A 22,839-nucleotide genomic window follows, 5' to 3' on the forward strand; every position below is an offset into this window, starting at 1 on the left:
ATTATAATTTAAATACAAGTGTATCTTAGTTAGTTAAATGTCACCCTTGCACCAGTGACTTTTTTCTTTCCTTTTTTTTATGCCTGCAATAATCATTATCATCATCCTGCGAGTGAGGGATGGGCCTTGCCTGCTGGCACATTTTTATACAGAAAAAAGAAGCATGTTGTTTTCACCTATAATGATTACATGAATTTCAAATAGACCTAATATTAAATAATGCAGTTACATTTGTTTTAAACATTTATTGAATATTATCCACCAAAAATTTTTTTTTTTTTGCTAGTTGCTTTACGTCGCATCGACACAGATAGGTCTTATGGCGACGATGGGACAGGAAAGGGCTAGGAGTGGGAAGGAAGTGGCCGTGGCCTTAATTAAGGTACAGCCCCAGCATTTGCCTGGTGTGAAAATTGGAAACCACGGAAAACCATTTTCAGGGCTGCCGACAGTGGGGTTCGAACCTACTATCTCCCGAATACACCAATCGTTTTTGTTCACTGTTAGCATATTGGAGATGCCATTCGTAGAAACTATGGGTGTGCTACTTCATTGCTGCTGACGGAGCTTGGAGAATCTGCGGGTACGTTTTCACTGTAGTTTAAAAATAGTAGCTGCCGTTTTAGCGAGCTGTGACTTCACTACGATACTGGTGAATGCTAAAATAAGCATAAAATGTACTAGTTATGAGCATAAGTTGGGAGAAATTCTTCCAAAGCATTGATAACACAGGCATGTTCCTACATAACCTGGGGCTGCGTCATCGTTGACTCTCAGCTGTGAAATGGGCGGGAAAGTACGTAAGGTACTTGCGGACAGGAAGAGTGTGTGTGTAATTCTTGTGAATATTTAGCATGTCTAATTCAAGTGTAGAAAATTTTAACAATGAATCAATAATGGATGTTCTTATGGAAGACACGAGTTCTGAAAATGAGGATGGGGCTAACAATTACACACTAAGTAAACATGATGATTCTGGCATTTTCAGGAAAGTAAATGCAGATAATGAGCTAATTTCAAATTGGTGTGACGTGTAACGTAGTTTTATACAGTTTCCTGAAGTGGCTTCTGTAATACAGTTTTATACCATTTCCCAAAAAAGTGGATGTTTCCTGTGTTACAGATGACAACTTGCAGCAACTTGATGCAACCCCGTCATCAAACAATGAACAGTGGGAAAGCAAATTGCTGGTCGTAAACAAGGATACCGGTGCCAGTTGACCAATTATATTAGAATCTGTATTAGTGTATTTCATAAGATGTGTCCACAATATTAGACAGATTTTGAAATCTTAACCGAACTGGTGTCCATAGCTGTGTTCAATTTTTTTCGTTTGTCCAAAATACTATTTTCATAAATTTATATTTAAAAATTGCTACACTATTATGATAATTCAAACTCATTTTTATGTACTGGAAAATGTGATCTTTCTAAATATTCGAATATTCTTTTTTCTGGTTCACCCTAGCATTGAAAAAATTTCAAAAACCATTAAAATCCTGGGATTTCTGGAGGGTAGCACATTCAAATACGACCGTCTCTAATGTGTTAAGTGACAGAGCTAACATTGTGAGCTGCTATTTTTGTTTTTGTTTTCTTTAAATACTGATTGTTGAATTATCTATCCTAGTTTTTCATTTGACCTGCCATCATCTTGTCCACTCTATCCTTGATTTGTTTCATCATCATCATCATCATCCATTCCATTTCAGCATTCTTCCCTTTTGCAAACCGTTTAAGTTAATCCATCTCCGTTCTCAAGCTTTTTCCACTCAAATTTCCTTCCTGATGTCCTCAGTTTTTACTCTGTCCTTTCTTGTCGTCCCTGTAACATTCCTTAAAACTTTCATTTCACTGGCCTGGATTTTATTCTCCTGTCTTTTTGTCAGTGTCCAGATCTCCACTGTATATGTTAGTATTGGGCAATGGTACATCTTAATACATCACCTCTTTACACATAAATGTTGCAAATTTTGAGCTGGGAAGAGTTGGGAGAAAGGACACGAGCTGCTAGACTAAGTGGCATGTTCTGAGCAGTCAGCGGAGAGATGACATAGAATGGAGTTATTAAAAGTAGGAGAGATCATGAAGTTGGAATTCATGAGGACAAATTGGGGCAAATATTTGTTTATAGGAAGAGGAATTAGGGGTGGGAATAGCTTACCAAGTGAAATGTTTGATAAATTTCCAACTTCTCTGAAATCGATTTAGAAAAGACTCATCATCATAGGCATTTATTTCTCAGCGAATATATAGTAAATAAATACAATGTCATTTGGACGTATTAATTGTGTCATCTCAGATGGCTGAACAGTCTGATTCTGGATGCACAGATTTTATTGCAGTGACAGCACACACTAGTTGTTACAGCAGATGGTTGTGTAAGAACGCCATCCCTCGCATTCACTCCTCCTCTCAGCTTCTAATCTTCTTCTATCTTGTTCTAGATGTTCAACTCCATTGTATAGAATGCTAAATGATTTGGGTCTATCATCGGCTGTAGTTTCCCAGTTGACCATATCAATAAGACACCTTTTGAGTAGGATGCTAAATGGTTTATTTTGTCACCTATTCAATACATATAAATTTTTACATTTAGGAATTTATTATTAATCACCTCCTCAAGGCAAAAATCAGGTACCTGATTAGTTCACCGTACCGAACCCGGGACTTCAACCAGATAACTTTCAGTTTGATGCCTATAGAACCTCATTTGGCTATGGAATATTTTCCCTGCCCCCTGTGATTATAAAATAAGATTAAACCACTGTGCATATTTCTGATATATCAATGCTGCAATCGTCTTCCAACGATTAAAACAATGGGACGCACTTGGTGCTAGACATTGTTATATCCTTGCTCACCAAGCGGCTCTCTTGTAAATATGTATATAAACTGTAAATTCTCAACTGTTCAATTGGTTAATGTAAATTTACTGTATAGTTACCAACTATTGACAGTAATTTTTGTTACGAACATTGACGCCGAGCACTATACCCTTTCTCCCCCGACTGTTATAATGTAAATAATTTGTAAAAACGTTATAATTTCCTATGAGTGCATCAATAATTCTTCGGAGCACCACTGCTAGCTCTGCTAAAATTACCCAGTAATTTTACGCATTGGTGCCAACTACTTAGTCTATAAACTTATATTGTCAACTGTCACCATTGTACAAGTGTTTCTCGTACTTAATTTTCCCATAGTAATGTATATTAATGTGTGCATGTTAAATACTAATCAGGTATCTGATTTTTGCCTTGAGGAGGTGATTCGACTGATGATGCCCTCAATGAAGGGCGAAACATGTCTCAAGTGGAATTAATAATAAATTCCTAAATGTAAAAATTTAAATGTATTGAATAGGTGACAAAATAAACCGTTTAGCAACCTACAATCAGTATCTTCAATACGGATTAACAATGATTTTTATCACTTGCAACCTTTTGAGTAGTCGGATTTTTGAAGGGCGGAAAAAAGTCCATTCGACACTCCAGGTTGTACGATGTTGGCATGTAAAAGATCTCTGGTGATACATTTGGTATTTACCCAACAAAATTCATTAAATCTCAGCCATAGTCACCCAAGAGAGATCCGCTTTACTCTGTCTGCCACCTCGTGGGCCTTGAGTAAAACGGAACGTCGAAATTGACGAGCAGACAGCCAGATGGCATCAAATTGAAATGTCTGCATGTGGTAGCTGAGGCCATATGATTATTATTATTATTATTATTATTATTATTATTATTATTATTATTATTATTCACCTTTTAAGTTTACACTTTAGAACATCATTATATTGTTTAAGCTGCCCTCCATGGTTACGCTGGCCATTCTTTAGTTGGGAGTGCATGATTTTCTTTGGGAGAAGTGTGTATCTGGCATGCAGACAATATGACCGGCCCAGAGTAGCTGATGCCCGACTATCTTTGCCTCCATGCTTGTAGTGTTGGCTTCCTGTAGGATACTAAAGTTCGTTCGATGATCTTGCCATTTAACTTACAGTATTCTCCACAAGCATGGTTGATGGTATTTTCCCAGGCATTTTAGGTTTCTCCTGTAAGTTGTCCAGTTGCAACACCATCTGCTCAATATCAAAGTCCTGCGGCGATCGGCAATTTGTGATGGGGGCAGGATAGTGAAAAGACTAGGTTAATAATTGACAGGGAAATCTACCACATGGCAACAGCCCTAAATGTAGATCAGAGGTGGATGGATTGATTGATTGATCGATCGATCTATAATTATGGAAGTTAAGGGGCAGAATGAAAATGGTGATATCGGTACAAAATTTGTATGCTGTCAACCAGATTTGAGCTTTTGATACAACGTGGCTTCTCATCCAGTGAACCACAAACAGGCTCATGAAATTCTAATGTACTTCTCTTTTAATTATTTCAGTCTTTCTTCAGTGTCGATCGGGCAACAGGTGAAGTGTCAGTGGCAAGTGAACTGAAGAGGGATATTGCAGCTGTCGTCAGGCTCACTGTGCTTGTAACTGATATCACAGCTCCAACAACTCAGCAAGGACGAGGTATGATACTACTTGAAATTAATATAATCAAAAATATTGATAATGAAGATGTTACATCTTATGATATGTCTAATAAATTTCATTTCCCAATTTTTCTTTCTTATCTTCTGTCCTTCCTTACTTCTCTTAATACTTCTCAGTTTGTTGTATCTTCAAAGCAGCTTGTTCTTTTTATTTGTGCCATTTCTGCTGCTTTAGGGTGGCTTTTCTCCTATTCTCCTGATGTCCAGCTTAACAGTTACGAATACATTTTGTTGCAATATATCAATCGTAGCATGCACGGTAGTTTGCGGCAAGTGTAACCAGCCAACAGAGGATGTAATTTAACAGAGTTGTTTAAATTAAATTTAATAATATTAGACATCAAATGGTTTCAATATAATAAAAGTAATTTAATATATTTTACTGTGTTTTTGAGGGGTTTGGTTTAAGCTGGTTTATACTGTAGAATCTGGAGAGATCTCCAATGGCATTCATAAGGGTATTCTCCACTGACTCAAAATCTTTGTTCTGGGTGGCTAGAGCAAAGTCATCAGAATTCAAAAAACTCTGCACATCAAAGGAACTTAGAACCACCGCTGAAAAAGCTAAGCTACAACTATGGAAGACTATGACCTAACTCCCCACTGGTTGGAGAAGAATTTTGGAAACTTTGGCTGATAAGAATGGTATTCACTGTGAATGTGGAGAAGTCCAGACTGTACAACATTTGCTGCAATGTCAACTGTGTCCAGCCTCCTGTACTCAAGAAGACCTTCAGTACTCCACAGTAAATGCACTGGAAGTAGCAGAGTTCTGATCACAAAGAATATAATATTTGAACTGTGCCTTATATATGATTCTGACACAAGAATAAATAATACTACTGTGATAATGGAAGGGATACAATAAAGAAGCAACTGTCTATATAAGCAAGCAGGGCAGTATTGTAGTTTATGTAGGTCTGCTCAGAGGTCTTTTTCCATCTGGTTGACCATTCCAGATTTATCCACTGTTTCACTGTAGCTTCCTTCTAATAGATGTTTTGCTGATTCATTTTCAATGATCGAATTAAACATCTTTTGAATCTAAGCCATGTTTGCATAACTCTTCAATAGTTTCTGTGCACCCCCTAAAATAAAACAGGATGTATGCATATACAGGCAAGAAAATATATACAAGGAATGAGCAATTTCACAAATAAAATACTGCAGGCATGTATATAGTGGCAGAGAACACCTGGGAAGTTTGCATCATATAGAAGACGTGGTTGCTGTATAGACACGCACTATTCACATGATACGAGTCAGAGAATGTATGAAAAGATGAACAATATTCAAATCTAAAATACTGGAAAGAGCTTACAAAAACCCACCAGTGGATGGCAGAAGTAATAAACAAGCCAGATGCTTATGGGAAACTAATCCAATTTACAAATGTAATTTGAATTTCATAAACACCTATAGGTTTCAGAACATAATGTGCATGTAAGTGCTTTAGGTGTCAAACCCAGTCAAGGGGTTTTAAGTAGTTAGAAGGTTCAGACATTGTCGAGTTTAGTGGTATAATAGTGATATGATTTTGTTTCCATTTTAATATTTTATCATTCTTCATTTGCGACTTTCTGTGTCAGGTATCCTGGTCATCACCATCATTGACGTAAATGATTATCCTCCAATGTTTGCCAAACCATGGACACCTGAGTTTCCACATTACACAGTGGAAATGCTGGAGGAACAGCCTGTTGGTACAGTGGTTGGTACATTTGTTGCTACTGACCAAGACTCCAAAATAGCAGGCTATACTCTGGAACCCGAGAGCGATTTCTTTGATATTAACAACGCCACAGGTAAGCATATGTTGTACGTTGGTAATATCATTAACAGCTCATAAGCACAAGATAGTTTAGAACAGAGGTGCTCACGCTGGGCATTTCGTCCCACGGGCACACAGCACTGTAAGCGGGAGGGCAGACTGGCGATGAACGTATGTTATTACAAGATATTAGAATCATTCCGTATTGACGGTTTTTCATCCAAAGATGAAACTATGTGATGTATTGAATTAGGAGGATTCATTTAATTTTTTCCATTGTAAAGTGAGCGTATGTTACTCAACCACAGTGATGTTGTGGTTACATCAGGGGCCGTGAAGGTTGGGCGAAGTTCTCCCAGTCACTCTCGATCTCTGCGGCGATACCCGAGTTTGAAATGGAGGCAGAAAATAATGAAAGAAAGAGTGCAGAAATCCACGTCATTTTCAATTTACATTGTAATAAGTTATTTATGTTCAATACAGTTTAAGTATTTTGACCAGATACAATAAAAAATTAGGCCTACAACCTCAAATATTTTTGTAATGTACGTAATGAAATACAATTTTCCCTATTAAATTTTAAGAAATGCTTTAGAAACATCTATCTATATATCTGTATATCTGTTTTATCTGTACACTGCTCAGAATTTTAAAAAAATGGTATTTCTGTATCGGTTGTGTCCACAGTAACAAGGAAATGCACTTTTTAATTTTCCATAATTTCTCTCTGTTTGTACATATGTATGTACGCACATCACGAGAAAACAACTGAAGACAATTTAATGAAAGTCAGTGTGTGAAGTCATTACAATCTCGGCCATAAATAATTTCATTCATGCTGAGTGAAATTGTAGTTTAGGGAAAGGCCTAAAGTGTCAGTTTCAAATGTTTATGTTATTAGTGGCCCTGTCGATAAATACTACATAAATAAAGTATTAAATTTCTGATCATCCATGTCTTATACATTGTTACACTATAGACTATGATCACAGAGATATTAATGAATTTGGATTTTTGTTGTTAAGTCCATATCAGCACCAGGTCACGAAAAAATGGGTAAATAGAATTAAATTAAAATCAGTATGTAAAGTCGGAGAATAAGGAAATACAGTCTACGCTATAAATAATTTTATAAGATGCCGTAATATCACAGAGTCAGAAGAAAACTAATTTTGAAGGCCTACAATATAGAAAGCTCATAAAATTGATCAACAGTAACATTACATTGACCATTGTTTGCTGTAATGTGCTTTGTGTCTTCTGCTGCCACTCATCTCTGTTAGATGAGATTACTGCTACACGCAGAGTATAATAGCCTGCCTGAATATTGGCAGGAAGTAGCTGGGGAGTTAATCTCCCCCTTCTTTAGCATCCCATTCTTCTGGTTCACAAATTTTCTGATACCACTGGTTCATCATAGCATTCCAGCTATTCAGTCCCTACTCTGAGGCACTGATTAGAATGAGCAGTGTGCATATTTAATGGAATAATGGCAGAGGAGTGTTCGTGGCTGTCTGCGACCCGGTCATTCCAGCAATGGAACTTTGGACTGTTAGATCGTCAGCGTAGTAATGTTGCAAGTGATAAATATCATTATGGATCTGTATTGAAGATACTATATGTAGGATCCTAATTAGTTTATAGTTTAGTTTATATTGCATAGGTGATGATAAACTAATTAGCATCCTACACATAGCGTGGTAATGTTCATTAAAAGTGAGAAAATGTGTCGTTTTTCATTTGATCAAGTATTTTATATGATAACACTGCTTTTAATTGCTACATTCTTTCTGGCGTAGCTTTTGTTTGCTTGGGTTTAAATTATCTAATAAACTCACCAACAATCCAATCATGTTTACTAGTAATAACATCAGTTAGGTTATTTATTTGAAGGCATACTGTTCATCTATTTGCCAGATACATTTACGTTGTTGTTGTTGTTGTTGTACTTTAATCTTGACTCGTGAGTATCTATGTTCTCAAGAAACTCCCTCACCATTATCGGACGCCTGATAAGTTTTAAATACTATTTTCAGAAATTCGGTGAACAGGGAAAGTGATACAACACTATGCAAAATCAAGCAGTAAACTTGTTGAATTATGTAATTGTATAACTTTTGCTGAATGAATAACAGCAATTGTACTTTTTTTTAAAATGAAAATACTATTATTCCCATCCAAGGAATTGTAAATCGTAGCTTGTACCTTTTGTAAATTGTAATATAAAAATTATAAATTGTTAATTTACTTTGAATGTATACATATAGAAAAATAAAACTGACTGTTTATAACGAGTACAGTATAAATCAAACCGGAATATTTGAAAAGGTTGGTTTTCTTGCGATTATAGTGTTGTCGGATTTTTTTAATACGGTACCCCAATCAGCATTTCGCTGCGTAGTGGAGGAGCGTTTTGTAATCACAATCGAAGATCACTGTTATCTTCCCTGAAAAATGTGTTTGTTCTCCCACTTCACTGTGACATATGCTTGCTATGTAAGCTGTCCACATATATGTCAGGCCAGCCCGGCCACACTGAGCTAGCCTCAAACGGCACCCAGCTGAGCACCTCTGTTTTAGAGATAGGCCTATTAGTCATACAAATGTAAGTACATTGCCCAAAATGGAAACCATAAGAATTTGTAAGAAATTATATTACTCCTGTTTTTAATATCCTTCTTTCCAGGCACTGTCCGCACCAAGAAACGTGTTGACTATGAGCAAGTGAAGAGCCTTAATTTCACTGTTGTTGCTTATGACTCTGGAGAACCTCAAAAGTCAGCAACAGCTGACGTCACTGTCAATATCATAAACATCAATGATATGAATCCTGTATTCTCACAGGTAAGTGAATTCTCTGTAATTTATAAAGTAGGAATAGATGAAGACAGGAACAAAATTCTAAACATAGTGAAATTGAACAAGTTTTAAGACTGTTTGAGTCAACTCCATCTTTACAATGCTTAAAAATTCTTTGTTCCTTTTCTTCTATTTTTTTTTAGGAAAGGGACATGTTTCATCTCTATTTTGGAGTCATCTTCAGTATAATAACAAAATGTGTAACGAGGATGACTCTATAGAGTTTAAATATGTTTGGGTAAAAACTCTATCATATAGATGGTATCTTGTTTTGAATAGAAAGATTGCAATAAATGATATTGTTGTAGGAGAACATCGTTATCATGTATTCTTCTAGGCAAATTTTGCCAAATCGTTCTCCTCACATCAGCTTGAGTCAGTATCACCTCATTTGTCTGTCAGTGTACCCATCTCACTTTCAGTATTCTGCAACACCACATTTTAAAGGTTTCAATTTTCTCTAGTTTTTTACTTCAAGTTTCACACAACAACAATTGCAAATACAAGGCTGGAACAGGTGGGTCAATTAGTCAATCAATCAATCAATCAATCAATCAATCAATCAATCAATCAACTGATCTGTTACCCAAGTGGCATATTCCCTATTAACTGTTCACCTAGTCTTTTCTTAGATGGATTCATAGAAGTTAGAAATTTATCGAACATCTCCCTTGGTGAATTAGTTGTATCTCTAATTCTCCTTCCTATAAATGAATGTTTTCCCCAATGTGTCCTCTTAAATTTCAACTTTATCTTCATATTATAATATTTACTACTTTTAAAACCCGGTCTAGGAAGCCAAGAATAACGGCCGAGAGGATTCATCGTGCTGACCACACGACACCTCGTATTATGCAGGCCTTCGGGCTGAGCAGCGGTCACTTGGTAGGCCAAGGCCCTTCAAGGGCTGTAGTGCCATGGGGTTTGGTTTACTGCTTTTAAAAACTGCATTGTAGCTTATTTGTCTTCAAGTACATGGATGTGCATTTTTTCAGGATGGTAGTATAGTAAGTGAAATAAAATAACAGTGTTTGTAGTAAGGACTTACAAATCTCAGGTAAGACCCCAATTGGGGTGTAGTTCTAGTGTGTGGGACCTATACCAGGACTACTTGGTGTGAGAACTGAAAAAGATCCTAAGGAAAGTAGCACAATTCGTTCTGGGTGATTTCCAACAAAGGAGTAGTGTTATGAAAATGTTGCAAACTTTGGGATGGGAAGACTAGGGAATAAGGAGACAAGATGGTGGACTAAGTCGTATGTTTCAAGCTGTCAGTTGAGAGTTGGTGTGGAATGACATAGGTACAAGAATGAGTATGAGTGAACCTTTTAAAAGTAGGAAAGATAATAATATGAAGATAAAGTTCAGATTCAAGAGAACAAATTGGGGCAAATATTCATTTATAGGACGAGGAGTATGGGATTGGAATAATTTATCAAGGGAAATGTTCAATAAATTTCCAAATTCATTAAAAAATGTTAGAGAAAACACTAGGTAAACACTTGATAGGGACTCTCCAACCTGGGCGACAGCACCAGATTGATTAAGGCAGTGAGCTCGGAGATGTGATCAGTAATATTCCATAATAAAAATGAGCTCTTTAATGAAATTTTCTTTTTATTGCTCTGCATTGCTTTAAATGTTATGAAGGGGAATGAAAGCTCGGTGGATTCAGGACACCTTATTCATAAACTGCAAGTAAAAAATATGAAAGAAGAGAGAATTATTGCTGGTACAATAGAAGCCCAATATAATATGGTGGTTGGGATACATACTTTGCTCTCGTGTTATAGCTTAACCATGATATATCGGAATGTTGCTTGTCCTGCGGCAAATGAAGAGGAACGGGGCAAAGAGAAATACAACAACTTTTCTGCGACATCATGCACACACAGTGAACTCAGAATTCAGTACTATTGCATGACAATACTGTACAATAGCCTACACTGGTTGGCAGGAGGGGAGGTGGAGTAAGCGCTTTGTTGACTTCGTATTTTGTGATTATGATCACAGTGTTAGGATGCTGAGGTGGCTGTATCAGTATGGTGAATGAAGCGCTGTATATGAACTAGCTTTGTTCTTCCGCTTCTTGGTAAGAATTGATAGAAATTTTAAGGCTATCTCATATCTCAGGAATTCTTTGTTTCTGGTTGCTTCTGTGATATCCCAGGAACACAGTTCTGCATTATTCAAGTCCAAGATCAAAATAGGTACTGTACTGTATTGTTGGCTGGGACCTTCAAAGGATGAAACAATTGCTGAACTGCTCCATTAGCATAAACGCCGTAGTTAAATGACAACACGCCAAATAGTGAAACAAGAATTTTTCAAGCTCAGGGCATTAACACTCTCTTTGGAACTACTGTATGCATAAGTGGACTTGGGAGAAACTGTGTTCTAATCCCACATTGGCCATCTTAAAAGTGGTATTACATGTTTTCCTATTTTTTAAGCAGACTAATTTATTGACTTTCAAAAAAAATAATTTTACTAATAAATTAATGCTGTATTTTTTTTTTGGGGGGGGGGGATAATCTTCACCACATTAAATTCAAATCTGTGATATGTCAGACCATGTTATATTGGGCTTCTACTATACTAATAGGCGAGGACAATGACAGGAAGGTACTTGGAATGACTAGATAAAGGCTAATTTTGCTCTTCTTCTCCATAAAACTGGAGGTCTCGTGATTATGATCACAGTGTTAGGATGCTGAGGTGGCTGTATCAGTATGGTGAATGAAGCGCTGTATATGAACTAGCTTTGGTAGGGGAGTCAGGCGATGTAAATGGAAAAGGATAGAAAACCAAGGAGAGCGATGGAATCTGCCATAGAGGGTAGATGATGTTGCAAAACACGAAGATGATAATGGTTATCAATCAATCAATCATTACCAATCTGCATTTAGGGCAGTCGCCTAGGTGGCAGATTCCCTGTCTGTTGTTTTCCTAGCCTTTTCTTAAATGATTGCAAAGAAATTGGAAATTTATTGAACATCTCCCTTGGTAAGTTATTCCAATCCCTAACACCCCTTCCTACAAATGAATATTTGCCACAATTTGTCGTCTTGAATTACAATGTTATCTTCATATTGTGATCTTTCCTACTCTACTAATGTCATTCCATGCCATCTTTCCACTGACAGCTCGGAACATACCACTTAGTCAAGCAGCTTGTGTCCTTTCTCCCAACTCTTCCCAGCCCAAACTTTGCAACATTTTTGTAACGCTACTCTTTTGTTGGAAATCCCTCAGAACAAATCTATCTCAATTTTTAGTGATTTAATGGTAAGAGATGGGTGGATATTGAGCTCTCCGAGCTACCTGGAAGCAGAAGGTTACAGCGGCTCTTTGTTAATTCACAGAGACTTTCAGACTGAATGTTGAAAGGCATAACAATCTACAGTGTAATGAAGATGTTTCTATGTCTATTTACAGCAATCTTATAATGCTGAGGTGCTCGAGAATGCTCGTCCAGGCACACATGTGGTGACAGTAAGTGCAGTGGATGGTGACGAGGGAGTGTTTGGAACTGTCACGTACAGCCTGGTAGGAGAACACAGCAAGGACTTCAGTGTGGGGCATGATACTGGAGAAATTACAGTTGGGAACACAGCCCTGCTAAACCGGGAAGTGGTACCTGATCTAACATTACAAGTGATGGCCAGCGATGGTGCACCATCAGAAACTCGTCGAACTGCATCTGTACCGGTGAGAAAGAGAATTCTATTTAACTTTTCTTATCTTCTGTTTCTCAGTTACTACAGTACGTCCTCTCTTCTGTGAATATGAGTTGTCTGTTAAATGCTTCTGTGAATCCATAGTCTGTGAACCAAACTCTATTATGCCCATAGGTTTATGGCATGAACATGATATATTATGGGCAACTGGATGTAAATTCTGGATGTTTTAAGGGGAGTATAGAAGGTGGTGTTGGTAAAAAAATTGTTTTTATGGTAAATTGTTGTTATTTGGAGTTTCCTCTTTAATTTTGTGTATGTTTAATTAATTTTTGATGACTTCAAGTATTTAAAAAAATATGTTACTACACAAGCCATTTCTCCAGATTTCATGAGCATTTGTTCAGTTAACTCTTTCCGGTCTAACTGCGAGCATAGCTGAGGTTTGACAATTCACTAAAAATTGAAAATGAGCTATGCACGCATTCTGGTGAGTACATCGTGTTTCTTCATGTATTAGTTACGAGAGTATTTAAGCAGAAGGCAGTATTATATGTCTAAGTCAGAGAATTTACGATGTTTTCGATCAACATGCATCAGTACGTTGTCACTCAGTGAGCTCTAAGATATGGCTTCTCGCGGCAAAAATGTGCTTGATGAAAGTTATATTTTCGATATAAATTTATGCGCAAATGAACATATTATTGACGTATGAATTCGAAACAACTTCTTACATTTCATTATGATTTGAGTTAGTTTTATGGCCTAGGGCATGTTCCCGCGTATTTCAAATTTGCGTGAATATGCAAGATTGTCTACATATTAGTAGAGTTGTCTGTTTAGAAGACTGTATTTTCTATTTCTCAGAAGTCTTTTGTGGGAAATGGAACAATACATTTGAGTAACTTTTGACAAAATTTATCGATTAAAATAAAATTTCATAAGAGCTCCCATTTTCATTATTGTAATTATTACTATTATTATTGAAAAATTATAGTTTTATATCGTACTCATTATTGTTGTTGTTTTCTAATTGCAATGCACATTATATAACAGTATTTCAGAAAACTTTACTTGCTCAGTTATCCGTCAGACCCTTTTTCCTTTCGCATAACATGGTGTAATATATAAACAATTTTAGAATCTCATGTGATAGCTGACATAATACAAACAGCGTTTTTCAAAACTAGATGCTCAAACAAGCACAAAGAAAAAAAGAATCATGCAAATATCTCCTACAGGTACAGAGACATAATGTTTTAAATATCCTTAACAATGCCCAGTCCAGAACGTTTGTTAGGGATATTAAGGCCCAGACTGGAATGGGTTAAGACAAGATATCTCACGAACTATTTGCTCTAGAAGGCAGTAATTTATGTTGATTTATAGTAAACATCCTGCATTACTGGTTTTTGGAGAGTAGATTAATGATCATCATCATCATCATCATCATCATCATTTGCATTATCACTGGGAACACTGTCCATCTCCTGCCAGGTTGATGGTACTTGTCCACCATTGCCTCTCCTTCCACCACTCCTCTTAAATAATTGCATTCCTGTCCAGTCTTCTCTTTCTTATACTGTTCTTGACAGAATCCATCCATCTTGCTCTGGGCCTCCCTCTTTCCTTCTATCTTAGCCTCCAACACGTATTTTGGTATCCTTCTTTCCTCCATCCTCATAACCTGTTCTGAGCTCAACATTTCTTACTCTGTCTCTCCTTGTCTTCCCTACCACACTCCTCAGGAACTTCATCTCACGGACCTGAATTTTCCTCTCATTTCTTGCTGTCAAAGTCCAAGTCTCTGATACAAGAGGTAGAGTACATCTTGTACATTATCTCTTTACATTTCATAGGAGCTTCTCTCTTCCAAACCAGGTTCCTTACATTCTGGTAGAACGCATTTCCCACCTGTACCCTTCTGCTGATTTCCGTATCCAACCTTGCATCTTGCATTATTTCACTTCCCAAATATTTGAAATATTCAACAACCTCAAGGTTTTGTCCCCTGATACGATACCTTTTCCTTTCCTTTCTCCTCTTGTCATTACCACTGTTTTGCTCTTCTCCACACTGATTTTCATACCTTTTTTCTCGGTATTGTAATTTGAAACCTCTTGCTAGATGGAAGATAGACTTTGGAATGGTGGAGCTTGTGGAAGAGGCAGCCCAGTACTCAGGGAATAGTATAAGTACATTAAAGGGGCGGCCTGAATAACTGCTGGCAGTGGCTCTAGAATGCCTTTGGGAGTGGCGGCCCCATAGTAACAATAGCCTAAAATGAGTGGCGGTAATTATCAGCCTTGGAGAGTAGAATAACATGAAATATTCAAACATACACCTTTCAAAATTACTCTCCAAGTTCCTGGACGTCCAAATATTTGCAGAGGAATGATAACAGAGTTGTATAGTAACTGGCTTCTGACCAAGGCAGCCATGGTTAAAATCCTGGCCAATGCTTGTGAAATTTTTAGAGTAAAATCTCATATCCCTGTGGTTTTTATTCCACAAAAAACTGGAGAATTCCTGCTTATAATTACAATATTTACAAGTTAATTTCTTGCAAATATTGGAATATTTAAAGTTTAACAGAAGTTTCTTTCTAAATCATTTAGACAACATATAGGTGTATTAATTACTGTTTTGTTATCTTAGGTTCATATCAAACTACTGGACGAGAATGACAATCCTCCCATCTTCTCACACCACACGCTGGACATTCAGATTGATGAGAACTTGCCTGTATCGCCACCATCTCCCATTACTCAAGTTCGAGCGGAGGATGCTGACGAGGGAGAAAATGGTGCTGTTCGTTATTCCATTATCTCTGGGAATGAAAATAGTAAGTCACTTATAAACACAGTTTTTTTTTTTTTAATTTTTAAAAATTAAATTAAATTAAAATTAAAAGTATGTTAAGGAAACTATAATATAAGTAAGGGTAATTAGAAAAATAAAACCTAAAATGTGGAAGGGCCATAGGAGATTAAATTCTGCAAGAAAGCAGCAGTTGTAAGGGAACTTTTAGTTTTTATTCCGACTCTGTGATATTAGTACGTCTAATGTAAAGGGAGTCCATCCTTGTTTCATGACTCCGCTTGTCTTGTTCTTGAAGCGATCACTCCTTTATGATTATAAAAAGTGAGGGGAAAAAAACGTATTCACAATTTTCCTTGTCGATATGGACAATGAGCATGCGGTTTTACACCTTGAGACAATCATGACAAAAGCCAGCACCAGTTAACACACAATTGAACAATATTTTCGGGTCAGAACTGCTTGGAGTCAGTCACTACTGATCTACATTTAGGGCAGTTGCCCAGGTGGCAGATTCCCTATCTGTTGTTTTCCTAGCCTTTTCTTAAATGATTTCAAATAAATTGGAAATTTATTGAACATCTCCCCTTGTAAGTTATTCCATTCCCCAACTCCCCTTCCTATAAAGAAATATTTGCCCCAATTTCTCCTCTTGAATTCCAACTTTATCTTCATATTGTGATCTTTCCTACTTTTAAAGACACCATTCAAACTTATTCATCTACTATTGTCATTCTATGCCATCTCTCCACTGACAGCTTGGAACATACCACCTATGTGGGAAACGACATGGAAAGAAATGTGATTGTAGCGGGAGATCTGAATTTGCCAGATGTCAATTGGGAAGGAAATGCGAATGACAGGAAGCATGACCAACAAATGGCAAATAAGTTAATATGGGAAGGACAGCTGATTCAGAAAGTGATGGAACCAACCAGAGGGAAAAATATCCTGGATGTCGTGCTGATAAAACCAGATGAGCTCTATAGGGAAACTGAAGTAATAGATGGTATTAGTGATCATGAAGCTGTTTTTGTGGTAGTTAAAAAATAAATGTGATAGGAAGGAAGGTCTTAAAAGTAGGACTGTTAGGAGTACCATATGGCTGATAAAGCAGGCATGAGGCAGTTTCTAAAAAGTAACTATGATCGGTGGAAAACGGTAAATAAAAATGTAAACAGACTCTGGGATGGGTTTAAAGAAATTGTTGAGGAATGCGAAAACAGGTTTGTACCATTAAGGGTGGTAAGGAATGGTAAAGACCCACCTTATTATAATAGAGAAATAAAGTGACTAAGAAGGAGGTGCAGACTGGAAAGAAATAGAGTTAGAAATGGCTGTGGAAGTAAGGAGAAATTGAAGGAACTTACTGGAAAATTGAATCTAGCAAAGAAGGCAGCTAAGGATAACATGATGGCAAGCATAATTGGCAGTCATACGAATTTTAGTGAAAAATGGAAGGGTATGTATAGGTATTTTAAGGCAGAAACAGGTTCCAAGAAGGACATTCCAGGAATAATTAATGAACGAGGGGAGTGTGTATGTGAGGATCTTCAAAAGGCAGAAGTATTCAGTCAGCAGTATGTAAAGATTGTTGGTTACAAGGATAATGTCGAGATAGAGGAGGAGACTAAGGCCAAAGAAGTAATAAAATTTACATATGATAACAATGACATTTACAATAAGATACAAAAGTTGAAAACTAGAAAAGCGGCTGGAATTGATCGGATTTCTGGGGATATACTAAAGACAATGGTTTGGGAAATAGTACCATATCTGAAGTACTTATTTGATTATTGTTTGGTCGGAGGAGCTATACCAGATGAATGGAGAGTTGCTATAGTAGCCCCTGTGTATAAAGGAAAGGGTGATAGACATAAAGCTGAAAATTACAGGCCAGTAAGTTTGACATGCATTGTATGTAAGCTTTGGGAAGGCATTCTTTCTGATTATATTAGACATGTTTGTGAAATTAATAACTGGTTCGATAGAAGGCAATTCGGTTTTAGGAAAGGTTATTCCACTGAAGCTCAACTTGTAGGATTCCAGCAAGATATAGCAGATATCTTGGATTCAGGATGTCAAATTGACTGTATCGTGATTGACCTGTCTAAAGCATTTGATAGGGTGGATCATGGGAGACTACTGGCAAAAATGAGTGCAATTGGACTAGACAAAAGAGTGACTGAATGGGTTGCTATATTTCTAGAAAATAGATCTCAGAGAATTAGAGTAGGTGAAGCTTTATCTGACCCTGTAATAATTAAGAGGGGAATTCCTCAAGGCAGTATTATCGGACCTTTATGTTTTCTTATATATATAAATGATATGAGTAAAGGAGTGGAATCGGAGGTAAGGCTTTTTGTGGATGATGTTATTCTCTATAGAGTGATAAATAAGTTACAAGATTGTGAGCAACTGCAACGTGACCTCGAAAATGTTGTGAGATGGACAGCAGGCAATGGTATGTTGATAAATGGGGTTAAAAGTCAGGTTGTGAGTTTCACAAATAGGAAAAGTCCTCTCAGTTTTAATTACTGCGTTGATGGGGTGAAAGTTCCTTTTGGGGATCATTGTAAGTATCTAGGTGTTAATATAAGGAAAGATCTTCATTGGGGTAATCACATAAATGGGATTGTAAATAAAGGGTACAGATCTCTGCACATGGTTATGAGGGTGTTTAGGGGTTGTAGTAAGGATGTAAAGGAGAGTGCATATAAGTCTCTGGTAAGACCCCAACTAGAGTATGGTTCCAGTGTATGGGACCCTCACCAGGATTACCTGATTCAAGAACTGGAAAAAATCCAAAGAAAAGCAGCTTGATTTGTTTTGGGCGATTTCCGACAAAAGAGTAGCGTTACAAAAATGTTGCAATGTTTGGGTTGGGAAGAATTGAGAGAAAGAAGAAGAGCTGCTCGACTAAGTGGTATGTGATTGAAATAACTTAATGTTATTATTTCAATCAAATATCATCAATACGGACCAAAAATGATATTTATTACATGTAAGTGGTATGTTCCGAGCTGTCAGCGGAGAGATGGCGTGGAATGACATTAGTAGACGAACAAGTTTGAATGGCGTTTATAAAAGTAGGAAAGATCACAATATGAAGATAAAGTTGGAATTCAAGAGGACAAACTGGGGCAAATATTCATTTATCGGAAGGGGAGTTAGGGATTGGAATAACTTACCAAGGGAGATGTTCAATAAATTTCCAATTTCTTTGAAATCATTTAGGAAAAGGCTAGGAAAGTAACAGATAGGGAATCTGCCACCTGGGCGACTGCCCTAAATGCAGATCAGTATTGATTGATTTGATTTGATTTGATTTGATCCCACTTATTCAATACGTAAAGAGTAAATTAAGAATTAAAACTTATCAAGTAAATTATAGAGACATGTTTTCCCCTTTTCTTAAGGGCATCTTCCGCCTTAATCTCAAACCTACCAAGCTTGATAGTTGCAGTTGCTTAAGTGCGGCCAGTATCCAGTATTCGGGAGATAGTGGGTTCGAACCCCACTGTCAGCAGCCCTGAAGATGGTTTTCCATGGTTTCCCATTTTCACACCAGACAAATGCTGGGGCTGTACCTTAATTAAGGCCATGGACGCTTCCTTCCCATTCCTAGGTCTTTCCTGTCCCATCGTCGCCATACGACCTATCTGTGTCGGTGCGACGTAAAGCAAAAAAACTCAAACCTAATTACTCTTAATTATAGTTTTTTTTAAGAAAAATTACAAATTATAAATGTGAGGATGACATTGTAGATATATGTGTTAAAAAACGAGCCAGTGGGATGACAGTAGTTAAAATATTCTTATAATAAGCCTTTATAAAGCCTTACAAACAGTCCTTATTTATATACTTTTATGACTGTCCTTTTCTAAAAATGTGGTAACAAGTTGCATATTAGTAGTTTTATAAGAACACAATAATTGCTGCATTGAACTGAACCTTGTTAAAAGGTACCCTGTGTTGGTTGAGGGCGTAAGAACAGTTTAATCTTTAGAATAATAATGAAGAAAAGTGTTATTGATTACTCCAAGTGGAATTTAAATAAATTTTAAAGATGCTGGTGATGAGATAAGTCTGCTGTCTTCTTAAGTTACATTGTAGGAGCAAAGAAAAATGCCATAATTATAGAGTTCTTATAGAACACAGTTAATTCTGCGTTGAATTGAACTTTGTTAAAAGGCGCTCTGTAAAGGTTGAGGGTGTAAGAAATAAATTTAGAGCTTAAGCAGTTTAATCTGTAGAAATGACTAAGAAAAGTATTTTTGATCACTCCAAGTGGGGTTTAAAATAAAATTTTAAAGTTGCTAGTTTGCTGTTAATCTCGTGTGATGAGATAAGTCTGCAGTCTTCTTAAAGCACATTGTAGGAAGAGTGCTTGATGGTAAGTAGCTGTGTTTATATTAGCTAGAAGATGCGACTGTGGCTTCTTATATAGAGAGTCGGAAGGAAAATATGGTTTAATGTCTGTAACAAGAGGAGATTTACGTATTAAGGAATGAAATTGAAGGAAAGGTGAGTTCAAAGAAAAAAACGATGTGTGTAAATTCACTTTCCCCTTTTTCAATTATGATGTTAATTGGTTAAAGTATCTGCAACAGTTTTATCGCATTCCTACAGTAAACATATACAGTAATATTACTTCTACTGTCACACTTTACAGGGCTTAACCTTGTGACAGGATGAAATTACGTATGGATTTTAGTGTCGGAAGTGTCCGAGGAGAAGTTTGGCTTGCCATGTGCAGGTCTTTTGAATTGAGTCCCGTAGGTGACCTGTGTCGTGATGAGGATGAAATGATTATGAATACACACATATACCCAGCCCCCGTACCAATGGAATTTACTAATTATGATTACAATTCCGAACTCTGCCGGGAATCGAACGCGGGACTCCTGTGACCAAAGACCAGTACGGTAACCATTTACCCATGTAGCCAGACACTTTGTGACAAAGTGCATAGAATCTCCCAGACTGTCGTATCAGTTTATAATTTTGCCAATGGAGGGTGGTAACATGAAGAATATCACTCCGCAGGCTAGTAGTGGGCTTGGAAGTAAATATTTCTATTTATGAATTATTATATTTGTCACACATTTACTCCACTTTTGTTACGATGATAAATTGTGCATGCTAATTGTAACAGTATTGAAAATAAAAAGCGTGATTTAGCCAGAAATTTAATTTCCACGTGTTCGCTGCCCTGTGCTCCTAGACAGTTGGGGAAATTCAATTTCTCCCAATACTTCTCTGCTACTTGTCGCCACATTTCAGTTGCAGGGTTTGAAAGGTCAAAGGTATTTTTTCTCATTCTTAAGTAATCATAAAATTTATCGTGACAAAGTCTATTATCCCTATACAAATGATAGAATTCTCAGAAATGAATTCATTCTACATTAAATTCATGTACCCACTTTCGATTCTTCTTTCTAATTTTCAATTTTAAGTAACTGTTATCCATCAATAAACTGTTGCTAGTGAACTTGGCAACAGCATTAGTTTGTCACCACCCTAAAAAGCCACGCGCCAAGCTAAGCTGTGTGCATGGTGTAGAGAATTCAGTGTTAACAGGAAGCTCTATGCATAGCACTTCACGCTACACGTGACACACTATGCGAAGCGCGCTCGGTGTGCTCGCGGCCTAAAAGTACCACACAAAAAAATATAACAACCAAGAGCAGAACAAAATTTTTTCCCTGGGCAGGGAGTGGTGGCTCAAATTATCACATCAACTCTTTTCATGCTATAATCTAGCATAGGTACTCTGTATTGTAGTGTATAGGCCGAAAAAATCTTTTGTAATAGAACAAATTCCATCTCATTAAACCTATGTTGGCATTTTGACTTCCTTACTTACGGACAAAATAAAGATTAAACATGCAATATAATGCTACAATATAAAGATGTATTTCGTGTTCATTTTCCTTTTAAATTTTCTACAGAAGATGTCTAGCACCTGTTCTGCTTTGAAGACAAAGAACAGAATAATGGATAATGAAATTCAACAAATTTCAGAAGTGTATGATGATGGAATTAGAGTACCTTCAGTTTAGACAATAGACTTATAGGTAAAGAAGTGGTATATTTCGGAAAACGACACGTATGAACATGCAAAATTTTAGAGCTTGTTTTGGCAAAGTGCCACTGAGCATTATAATACAGTAGGTGTATTGTAGATGTACTGGAACTGATATATCATCTGTATAATGTTCTGTTTTGCAGATGTATTCCATCTGGATCCTGTATCAGGAATTCTTTACCCTGCAACATCTCTCGAGCAACAACCGCGTGAATTCCACCTTGTGGTCGAGGGTAGAGATGGTATGGGCCAAGGCAAATATGCAGACAATGCTACCATCAATATTCGAATATTGGATGTGAACCAACATGCACCTGTCTTTGTGATGCCAGCATTTAATAATGCTACCATTGAAGTCCCAGAGGTAAGCCCCAGTTTTGTCATATAAATTTAGTTTGGGTGGCAAAAGAGACTTCAGACATTTTTCTAAAACAAGAGGAAAAATCAGATGAACACAAGATAACTGGGAGTCAATAAAAAGTATGTTGTGAGAATTACTGTATTTATCCATGTAATACACACACCAGGGGGGTGAAACTCTAATAGGGCTTTTGGTTCCAATCTGTAGCTAGCTTCAGGTAGTTTCAGTCTCTTTTTCTAGATGGCGCTGGAGGCCATTCATAACGTGTAAATAGTTATATACACGTTCTGTAGATGGCACGCAAGTAAGCATGAAATGAGCGTTGTTAATAATTAAAGACAGTTTGTCTCGAAGTGAAGTATTTAAAGTATTTCAAGTCTAACCTCAATCAGTGGGCACTTCTCACAAATTAATTAGTCATAAAACGTCAAGCATTGTGGAGATAATATTGCTGAATTGCATCAAATTCGACTTTACCCAATCGATTAACCTTGTTCGAACTTATATCGATTTTAATCGATAGTTCCCATGTTGCTACAGTATTTGTGTTGTTTGAATTCCAAGTGCGCATGTGCTTGTGATGTAAATCTTAGTTCCTTGTGTTTGTTTATTTGAAATATATCTTCGCCAGTCCTCCTGAAATCCTGTATTTCCTGTTTGAGTACACATCAGGGGCTGAAAGCTGAATGGTTCTATTAA

General features: G+C 36.9%; 1 protein-coding gene across 2 annotated transcripts in view; it reads left to right on the forward strand.

The window, feature by feature from the left end:
- Cad87A (cadherin-87A) overlaps window positions 1–22,839 on the forward strand; it is a 656,540-nt gene that overhangs the window by 583,453 nt on the left and 50,248 nt on the right. For both annotated transcript variants that reach the window (XM_067154818.2, XM_067154819.2), the window contains 6 exons: window positions 4,403–4,535; window positions 6,148–6,363; window positions 9,016–9,173; window positions 12,627–12,899; window positions 15,527–15,713; window positions 21,923–22,143. In XM_067154818.2, coding sequence (XP_067010919.2) covers window positions 4,403–4,535; window positions 6,148–6,363; window positions 9,016–9,173; window positions 12,627–12,899; window positions 15,527–15,713; window positions 21,923–22,143 — 1,188 coding nt within the window. The remainder of the gene's footprint in view (window positions 1–4,402; window positions 4,536–6,147; window positions 6,364–9,015; window positions 9,174–12,626; window positions 12,900–15,526; window positions 15,714–21,922; window positions 22,144–22,839) is intronic.

This window comes from Anabrus simplex, chromosome 10, assembly GCF_040414725.1.
Source record: "Anabrus simplex isolate iqAnaSimp1 chromosome 10, ASM4041472v1, whole genome shotgun sequence".
Lineage (NCBI taxonomy): Eukaryota > Metazoa > Arthropoda > Insecta > Orthoptera > Tettigoniidae > Anabrus > Anabrus simplex.